At 40.3% G+C, this 10759-nt stretch overlaps 1 protein-coding gene and 1 pseudogene across 1 annotated transcript in view; one reads left to right on the top strand and one right to left on the bottom strand.

Annotated features, from left to right (window-relative positions):
* Nucleotides 1-1790: 1790 nt before the first annotated feature.
* LOC144577764 (SWI/SNF-related matrix-associated actin-dependent regulator of chromatin subfamily E member 1 pseudogene) lies at nucleotides 1791-3218 on the bottom strand (annotated as a pseudogene).
* A 4796-nt stretch (nucleotides 3219-8014) lies between these two features.
* Nucleotides 8015-10759, top strand: part of ETNK1 (ethanolamine kinase 1) — a 67482-nt gene continuing 64737 nt past the window's right edge. Inside the window, exon 1 of the mRNA XM_035256070.3 lies at nucleotides 8015-8430. Within this exon, the coding sequence (XP_035111961.1) occupies nucleotides 8275-8430 (156 nt within the window). The 5' untranslated portion in view covers nucleotides 8015-8274. The remainder of the gene's footprint in view (nucleotides 8431-10759) is intronic.

Genomic DNA, 10759 nt, shown 5'->3' with positions numbered 1-10759 from the left:
AAGAGTGACCTCTGGTCATCCTCACTGCCACACTCCCACCAGTACCAGGACAGTTTACAAATGTGATGACATTGTCAGGAAGTTATTCTATATGATCTAAAAAGAGGAGGCATGAATAATCCATACCTTGTTTAGCATATCATCAAGAAATAACTATAAAAGTAGGCAACCAGCAGCCCCTGGAGCTGCTCTGTCTATGGAACAGCAAATTTTTTTATTCCTTTACTTTATTAATAAACTTTCTTCCACTTTGCACAGCAGACTCATCCTGAATTACTTCTTGCATGAGATCCAGGAACTCTCTCTTGGAGTCTGAATCCAGACCTTTGTCATGTAACAACCAGAGCACCCCTCGGGTTATATTCAGTGATCCTTTCATTCTCTCACACAAATGCTCATTATATAACAAGTTAGAAACAGCTTTTCTAGTCTTTTATATGTGGCATAATCATTATGACTTAAATTCACAATGTGGGTGTCATGAGGCAGAATTTTGTAGGTGTTTTAACAGATATATAAAAGGGAGAAGTAAATTTGGACTAGGAAAATCCAGATAAGCTCCATGAAGAAGACTGCTGGCGAGTTAAGCTTTGGAGGGTGAGTGAGTTTAAGAAGCAGACATAGGAGGCAGGACATTCCAGGTATTGGAAGGTCCCAATGTCATGTGAAGTATGGGAAATGGACTATTAAATGTGTTGGATACTTCAAAATAATATTGTATCTTCATAGCTATGTTATATTCTCTCGACATATGTTGCAAGATGCTGGACTATTTTACTGACACACTGTAGCTAAAGTTTTTCCCCATACTCAAAGGTAACTAATGGGCTGGCCAGTGGCCTAGGAAATGGTCAGGCAGGTGATTTCAGCATAGGAGTTATGGTGATCAGCAGACACAATCCCTGGCTGAGGGCTATTCTTATGTGAGACTGATATAGTTTCAGGACTAATTAGGTGAGCTTAAGCATTTATTATCTTTTATGTTCTAGGCACTATTGTAGGCAGTGGAAATGTGGCAATAGACAAGCTGTGGCTCTGCTTTCCTGGCACTAACATTCTAATATATAAGAGGGACAGTAATAAGGTAAATAAAAAAATACACTGACTTCAGCTGATCTCATTTCACATAGGTCAGTATGTTCTTCCTCTCTGGGAGTGTTACTGTGCTTAATAAACTTTTGCTTTTTGCTGAAAAAAAAAGTGAATACATTGATTTCAAGGTAACTCACATTGTTTCATGATATATTAAAAAAAAACACAACGGTTTGTTTTGATAAGGGAAGTGCTGGACGGAAAGGTCCCCCCAGGAACAACTTTTGAGTAAGATCTAAATCATAGGAAAACACATGAAAAGAAGCCAGTAGGCAGAAATCATGAGGAAGCAAAAACATATAATTAGAAACAGAAGAGAGGTAAAAACAGGTGGAGAGAAGAGACAGAGAACTCAACTAACCAGAAGGGCTGTTGGGTTTCCTGAATAAGTGCTTCATTTTTTACTTCTAGGGTCCCTGTAGCCTCCTGAATATGTGCATAAGTAGATGCATATGTTCAATTTGCCATCTATATTCTGCTATAATTCATTCCTATTTGTCTATCTAACATCTAATGATCTATTGATCTAACTATCCATCCATGTAGTCATTTTCATATTGTCAGACAATTAGATTATTGCCAGTTTTTAGCAAGACAAGGAGCAAGCCAGCAGTGAACCTTCTTGTACACACTTCATCATGTACATGGTATGGGATTTTTGCATGTACCTGGAATTGAAACTGGTGGGCGGTAAAGGATGTCTACCTTTAGAAAAATCTGCAAAATTGTTTTCCAAAGTTTTTTTTTTTAAACCAAAAAACATTTTTTCATTTAAAAAAGTATTTAGAACACATAAAACAAGGCAACATTTATTCTTTTTTCTCATCTTCTGGTATGGGATCTGTTGGGGGCTCCTCCACTGTTGCTCTCCGAGCCAGTGTTGCTGTCACTGGTTCCTTCCTCTGCCATACTGTCGACCCCCTCCTGCCCACTCTCCTTGTCCTCAGGAGTAGACGTGCCTTCTTCACCGTTTTGTTGGTTCTCTGTCGTTTCTTCAAGGTGTGTCTCCTCTGTCTCCATTGGAATGTTCTCGTCGTCCTTCTCTCCTCGCCTTTGTTGGCTGCTTGTTCTTCCTCAAGAACGATGCTGCTCTGACTGCGTTCAGCTTGCTCTGCTGCCTCCTTCTCCCTTTCCTCCTGCCTTTTGCGGGCTTGTTCCTCTGCCTGTGCAATCTCAGCTGCAATTTTCTCCATATCCACTTCTACTTTCAGACCACACAACCTTTTAAGTTCATTGTTAAATGAATCTGTGCTTTCCAGGAATTTTCTCTTCTTCTCCTGGTGTCGTTCCTCTATCTGAAGAAGTTCAGCTTCTAGTTTTCGCTGATGAACCATTAAGGACTGGACCTGTCGTTTGAGGACCTGCATTCTAGCTGTTGTGACAACTGACCGAACGTCTGGCACCACACTCTCACTAAGGATTTCACTGATGAGGCGGTGGTTTCTCTGGAAACGGGCGGTGGCTGTATGCTTCATTGAAAAGCCATCATCGTAATCAACTGGATCTTCAGCAGGCTGAATGCTCATGTACGGTTCTCCTTTCTCCATGCGAGACTGTCTCTGTCGACTTTCTTCCTCTAAAGCAGCCTCTGCACGACTTTTTGCATTTATGTAAGCAAGGTACGCGGGGGAATTATGATAGGCCTTCATAGAGTCATTGTACTCTATCTTTTCTGCTTCGTATTCGTTTAAATATTCTTGTTTTTCTTCATCCGTGAGATCTGGCCACATGCCACCAATAATCTTGCCAATCTCCCACAACTTTAGGTTAGGGTTGGAAGCCTTTCCTTGGTCCCAGACCTTTCTGCTGTACCTCATGTAGGGCATCAGCGGCTTATCTGGTGGCTTTGGGGGTTTTGGAATCGTAATACCAGAGGATGCCGTGACCCGGCTGTTGGTGCCCGGGTTCCCTCCCAGCCTGTAGTTGTTGTAGGCGAGATGACTGTATGGATTGTATCCCACAAACCCTGGTGTGCTGGGCATTTGTGTTGCAGGAGCTGGGGTGGGAGGTGGGGCATAAGATGGTCTTTTTGACATTTTGGAAAATTAAGTTCTCAGTTCCTTAAGAATGAATCTGAGACACCGCGGGCAGAAAAAGCGCCCGCAGCTCCGGCTTCGCTTCCCTTTGTCGCGCGCACGCCCACAGTTTTTACAAATAAATTTACTTCCCCACAAGTAGCGTACACTCGACATTTATCAGACTTCAAATTTTTTCCAATCTAATGGGTGTGAAATGGTATCTCCTTATTATTTTAATTTACGTTATCTTGATTAGCAGACATTACAAATGGGGAGGTATGGTTTCAAAAGCTTATAGGCTATTTGGGGTTCCTTTTCTTCAAATTGCCATTTTTGCCGGTTATTCTACTGGGTGGTTTAACTTATTTATTAGTAGTGTCCTGAATATAAATACTTTTTTCATCATACACTTTGCAAATATCTTTCTATGGTTTGTCATTTATCTTCATGGTATTTTTGATCATGAGGTTTCAAATTTTAATGTTTTCAAATTTATCAATCCTTTTCCTTCATATTATGTGCTTTATGAGTCTGTTTAGGAATTCTTTTTTAACTTACAATCATAGAGATCTGATCCTATATTTTTTGATTTTTTTTCATTCATTTACATTTATTAACCACTACAGCCAAGCAGTATGTTGATTGCCAAAAATACAAATATGAATTAAAGTCCACAGTTTTTATTAAGGTTCACTCTGTATTGTATAGTTCCATGGGTTTTGACCAATTTATAATGTCATGTATCCACCATTATAATATGATACAGAATAGTTTCATTGCCTCAAAAATCTGGTATGCTCCATTCTTCCCTCCTTCTCCCAGAAAACTTGGTAATTACAGATCTGTTTATTGTGTTTCTAGTTTTGCTTTTTCTAGAATGTCACATAGTCCCAACATGGTTTCTTGTGACTTGGTCCTTCATTTCTTTTTATCACTCAATAATATTCCATTTTATGGATGTAGCAGTTTTTATTGTATATTCACATATTAGCTTGGTTGCTTCCAATTTTTGAGTTATGAATAAAGGTGCTAGAAACATTAGTGTGCAAATTTCTGTGTGGATATAAGTCTTCGAGTCATCTGGGTAGATACCAAGGAACATGATTGCTAGGATTGCTAGATTATATGTTAAGACTCTGTAAGAATCTGCCAGACAGTCTTCCAAAGTGGCTATACCATTTCGCATACTACCAGTGATGATAGTTCCTCTTGACATCTTCATAGCATTTGGTTGGTGGTGTTTTTTATATTAGCAATTCCAATAGCTATGTAATGGTATCTCATGGTTTAGATGTTGAATATGTTTTAACATGTTTTTGTGCCATCTGTGTATCTTCTTCTTGAGATGTCTCTTCTGATACTTTGCCCATTTTATAATTGGGGTATTCTATTGGTAAGTTTAAAGAGTTCTTTGTATAGTTTGAATAGAAGTCTTCTATTGAATATGCTTTGCAAACATTTTTTTCCAGTCTGTGGCTTGTCTTTTCATTCTCTTAACTATATTTTGCAGAGCAAAAGTTTGAAATTTTAGTGAAGTGTAATTTATCAGTTTTTTTTCATGGGTTGTGCTTTTGGTGCTGCATCTAAAAAGTAACTGCCAAACCCAAAGTCACCTAGGTGGATGTTCTGCTATGTTACTTTCTAAGAATTGTATAGTTTTGTTTCATGTCTATGATCCATTTTAAATTACTTTTTGTGAAAGGTGTAATATCTGTGTCTGGACTTTTTTTGTAAGTGTATATCCAGTTGTTCCAGCACCATTTATTCAATATTTGAATTGCCTTTTTCCTTTGTTAAATATTAGTTAACTGTATTTATGTGGATCTATTTCTGTACTCTGTTACATAGATCTATTTATTTACTCATCTGAGAATACTACATTTTTTTTTTGAGACAGAGTCTCCCTCTGTGGCCCAGGCTGAAGTGCAGTGGTGCGATCTTGGTTCATTGCAACCTCCGCCCCCTGGGTTCAAGTGATTCTCCTGCCTCAGCCTCCTGAGTAGCTGAGATTACAGGTGCCTGCCACCATGTCCTGCTAATTTTTGTATTTTTAGAAGAGACAGGATTTCACTATGTTTGCTAGGCTGGTCTTAAATTCCTGACCCCAAGTGATCCACCCTCCTCGGCCTCAATACTACACTCTCTTAATTACTGCAGCTTATACATTTTTTTTTCTTTTTCTTTTTTGGCAAAGTCTCGTTCTGTTGCCCACACTTGAGTGCAGTGACTTGATCATGGTTCACTGCAGCCTCAATCTCTTGGGCTCAGGTGATCCTCCTGTCTCAGCCACCTGAATAGCTGTGACTACAGGTATGCACCACCACACCTGGCTAATTAATTTTTTTTTTTTGAAGACATGAAGTCTCACTGCATTGCCCAGGCTGGTCTTGAACTCCTGGGCTCAAGCAAACCTCCCACCTCAGCTTCCCAAAGTGCTGGGATTATAGGCATGAGCCACTGTACTCAGCTATACTGTCTTCAAGTCTGTCTGTCTGTTTTATGACTTTATTTTTCTTTAATATTGTGTTGGCTATTCTGGTTCTTGTGGCTTTGCAGATAAACATTAGAACTGGTTTGCTGACGATCTACAACATAACTAACCTGGGGTAATTAGAATTGAATCTGTAGATCAGATTGATAAGAATTGACATTTCTTGCACATGTTTAAAGTTTCATTTTTAACATTTAGGTTTTTAATCTTCCCCAAATTAATTTTTATGCATAATAAAAGGGAGGGATCAAATTTTTTTCTGATACAAAAAGCAATTGTACCACTACTGTTCATTGCTCAGTCTGGACTTTCTCACTAATTTTTAATGCTAATTTTGTTATATGCAAAGTTCTCATATGTGTGTAAGTTTTGTTCCACGTCTTTTTTATGTTCTAGTGGTTTATTTGTCCATACTTAAACCGATATATAATAAATCCTGGTGGGAAGGGTCCTCCCAATTTATTCCCTAATCCTATCTGTCGCCATTTCCCTCTCCCCAATTACAGCGTTTCTCTTGGACCTTAAGTTTTGATATGAATTTCAATGTCACTTTAACAAGTTCAGTAAAAAAACTCTTTTTAAACTGGGATTGCATTATATATAATGATTAGTTCAGGGAGAACTGAGGCCTTTATATTAATCTTTTCTCATTTATGAATATGGTTTATTTCTCCATTAATTTTATCCATGGATCCTGTACATTTTTTCTTTTGTTCTCAGGTATCTAATAGTTTTTTTTTTCCTTCTATTTGTTAATGGATTCTTATTTACCATTACAAACTAGTGCTGTTTCCAACATCATTTTCAATTCAATTATTTTACAGTTATAAAATATAGCTTTAAAATTCTTAAAATGTCAACTGCTTAATAAAAAATACAATTTATACAAAAATACAAGAGATACTATCTGAAATGTGAAAGTATTAGTGTAGTGATTTCTCCCCAAAGTGGAAGGAACACACAATCTAATGTTTCTAGTAGAAAATTATGGCCTAAATCTGGCCTGGCACAATGGTTCACGCCTGTAATCCCAGCACTTTGGGAGGCCAAGGTGGGGGGATCACCTGAGGTCAGGAGTTTGAGACCAGTCTGGCCAACATGGTGAAACCTTCTCTCTACTAAAAATACAAAAATTTTCTGGGCATGGTGGCATGTGCCTGTAATCCCATTACTAGGGAGGTTGAGGCAGGAGAATCGTTTGAACCTGAAAGGTGGAGGTTGCAGTCAGCCGAGACTGCACCACTGCACTCCAGCCTGGGCGACACAGCGAGGCTCCGTCGCAAAAAGAAAGGGAAGGAAGGGAGGGAGGGAGGGAAGGAAGGGAGGGAGGGAGGGAGGGAGGGAAGAAAGGAAGGAAGAAAGGAAACCTAAACTTGAAAAATGTTCTTTGCTCTATTATAAAGCTCCATTTCCACCCCTGTATTTAGTTTAGGAAGTTTACTGTTATCCGTGAAGTAATTATTTTGTGAATTACAAAGGTAAGTAAGTTCTTTCTTAACAATCAGAATGTGAACTTAATGCTAGGGAAGCAATTAAACATTCTGAATGTTAATTAAACTCAGTGCAGCTAACGGTTTTATTTACTACTAACATATGTATTCACCATGTACTAAGTGCTGTAGGGACTCCCAGCGCATTTTCCTCCATCAAACAGGAAAATTAGGAGGCCCCAATATCTTACTTAACGATTATCCAGTTTCTACCATTCCCTGTAAGGCACTGAGACGCAAGATTTAGAGGCCCTATTGGGGTACCCTCGCACGGACATCGAGTAGCTCTAGTGCTAAGCCTCAAAACTATTCCTTTTCTTCCCTTTCTTCTTTATACCAGACTCTAACCTGTTTTTCCAGGCTTCGCATAAGTCTCTGTATGGTCGAACATCTTACTCCACAAATAACTTCTGAAGGCAGTTGTCTTACCCAAATATCTGAACTCAGCCTGTCCCGAGTACTGTGATCCCGTATACTGCTAAAGGGAATACAATTAACCCAACTAGTCTGCGGTCCCCAGTACACAGCAGCTCCAAGATCAAGGCAACCGAATAACACTGCTTGCCTAGACTCAGGCCAAGTTCGGAGTGATCCTGAGATTATTTCAGAACGTGTCCCTTGCTTCCCAGAAAAATTCGGTCGTAACTTGAGCCCAGAGGCCCACGACCATTCGGATCAGGTAAGCTAAAGCTTCAAAGCCCTGCGGGGCTTGGCTGGGCTCAAGCTCATTCCTGAGAAGCAGCCCCCCTTTCCAGACCAGCAGCTCGCAGGGATGGGTGTGTGCTAACCGCAGGCCAACAAGCCCAGCGCCGAGCTGTTGCCCCATTGTGACTGCAGGCGAGAAACCCCGCCTCGGCCCCCTGACGCAGCGCAGGCCCCGCCCCGCGCGTGACGCTAGCGTCAGGCCAGCCCCGGCATGCTCCGCGGCCGCCCGCGGTCCAGTGCCTACAACAGGAATTTTCCCCGAGAGCGGCCCCGGCTCAGTTCAGCAGCTGCCCAGACCCGGATCGGCGACAGTGCCACCTCCAGACGTTCTCCTACCGCTCGCCCGCCCGTCCGAGCGCCCCCAGCCCTCCTGTGAGGGCGCCCCGGGACGGAAGGATCCACCAGTCTGTCGGCGCCCGCCGTTCTCGTGGTCGCCGTCGCCGTCGTCGTGGTGGTAGTCTCCGCCGTCGCCTGGGCCATGGCCAATTACATCCACGTCCCTCCCGGCTCCCCGGAGGTGCCCAAGCTGAACGTCACTGTTCAGGATCAGGAGGAGCAGCGCTGCCGGGAGGGGGCCCTGAGCCTCCTGCAACACCTGCGGCCTCACTGGGACCCCCAGGAGGTGACCCTGCAGGTAACGCCCACACCTCAGCTCTGCGTCTGTTCTGTCCCCCACGCGGCTCTGGGGGTCCTCACCACTATCGTCTCTGTTCCCCGATGACCTAGGAGGACCTAGGGTAACAGCTCCTCCCTAAGTCCATTGGGAAGTGACCCCATATTTCCTCTCACATTTAGGAAGGTCACTCCCCCTTCCTGTCACAGTTGCTTATTGAAATTGACCAGAGGGCACATTTTCTCTTTCTCCAAGCGGCTGCGTAAGTGACGCACCCATCCACAGGGGGGAGATTCCTGTTGATAGTTGCCCCTCCTCCCACTCTCCAGTCCACGGTCACTGCAAAATTAATCTTTCCATTCCCCTTGCACGGGTTGTCGCCTACTGGCCCAAGTAACCTCCTCCCCTCCCACCAGTAATGCAGTCATTAATCCTCTCTGATCTTTTCCTTCCTCTCCTCTCCCCCGGCAATGTGCTTTCATTGATGCCTCACACTGCGTTTTGTCTTCCCAAACCCTGGGATTGGCGAGAGTACTCTATTTCCAAAGTACTGACCACTACCATGCATCGCTAGGTCGGTTCTTAGGTAGCACCACCCACATTGTTTTGTTTGAATCGATATTTCTGAATTATTAAAGTCGTCTTAGTGAAATTAATACCTGATACTAGAAGGAGCAATGGCTTGTGACTATTTCCTTTTCCTGAGACACCGTATTGCTAGATAGAGAAAAAATTGGGAGGAAAAAAATCCCCGAGACTCTAGGAGTTTTCTAATAACTTGAAAGTTATGATTTCCACTACATGATTTTTTTGAATACTAATTTGTTTTTAGTTTTAGAACTAGATACAAAAATAGATTTCTTTTTATTCTTTTCCCTTGCAAACAAAAAGTAATTTTCAAGGCTGGGATGTTTGCGATTTGTTATAAATCTGAGCAATAATGTAAGAACATTCATTTGAATCAGCCAAATCATCTGCCTCGTTTTGATGACTAATTTATTCACCAATATTTGTTGACTTATTTGCTAAATTCTTTGCTAAACTAGCCAGCCACTCATACAAAGATGAATAAAACATGAGCAGTGCTTAGGGCCCAGAACAGTTCCTGACACTTGGGTTTTCATGTGTTAGTTTCAGTTCTTATTGCCTACTAGAGTTTTTAAGCAGATCAAAAGGACCCATATGTTTTAGAAAAGAAACTTGATAGACAATATATTTTGAAATTTAAGGGAATATTTGTTAACCGAATATATAGGAAATAGCGAATGCAAAATAATTTTTATGTGTCATTAAAAAAACATATTTCCTTAAAAGGAAATCTGTCTTCCATATTGAAATTCAGTACTTGTTTAGTTTATCAATTTATTTGTATTTTATTATATAAGGCTCGAAAATTTAGTAAGATGATTTATTTTCTGGCCGTCAGTTATACATAAAATAGCATTAATTAAAGAGTGCTACCTCCTGGTAAATTCTAGTATTGGCAAATCAATTACTTTTAAGCAGCAACTTCAAAGTTTGAAGCTCTGAAGACAGTAATTTCCTTTGATGTATTTGTCTGTAGGATAGTAATGATAGCTACTGTGGGGTTAAGTAATTTACATATATTTTTTATGTTAGTTGCCCATACAACCCGTTAAGTAGGCACTATCTCTTTTTTAGGTGAAACTCAGTGAAGTAAGCCAGGATGTAGGTAAAAAAGGTCAAAATGTAGTGACATTACTATTTTTGCTTGTTGGAAAGTAACTATGTGTGATTAAATCTTGGCTTCTGTGTAGCAGCTTTTAACCTAAAGACCTTTGGGTTTATAATCCGAATTTTTAATATTTGTTAGTGCAGGTAAATACTACCATTTATTTTCTCCTAAGACGATTATTAGTTAGAAATACATTCCCTTCATGTGCAAGCAAAGCTTTGATCTAAAGCTGGTGTAAAAGCATCTGCTAAGCTGAATTGATGATAATTCACCTTTCAACTCAATAGAGCTGACTCCTTGCTTTCTAGGTCATTATAACTCTACTTTCATGATACTTCTGAATTTCTTTAGTAAATCTCAATGGAAATACTTTCTTTTGAAATTTTATTGTATTTCCCTTGAAGTAGAAAAATAGAAATCATACCTCACGTTTCAGAAGGGAAATATTTATCATATAGTTAATAGATTATAGTGTAATTTTAGAGCAGTCAAATATCAGTATTTAGCCAGTTTTTTCCTCAGTTTTTTTCTAACATTTTTTGTATGTTTATACTTTAAACATACTTTAGAAGCTTACTGTAGTAATACTTATCTGGTGATTTATTATTCCTGCAAGCTTAACTATCCAGAACATACCAGAAAATTTTTAAAAAA

Source organism: Callithrix jacchus, chromosome 9, assembly GCF_049354715.1.
Source record: "Callithrix jacchus isolate 240 chromosome 9, calJac240_pri, whole genome shotgun sequence".
Classification (NCBI taxonomy): Eukaryota; Metazoa; Chordata; class Mammalia; order Primates; family Cebidae; genus Callithrix; species Callithrix jacchus.
Note: the sequence above shows the minus strand (reverse complement) of the source record. Positions and strands in the feature narration are given on the sequence as shown.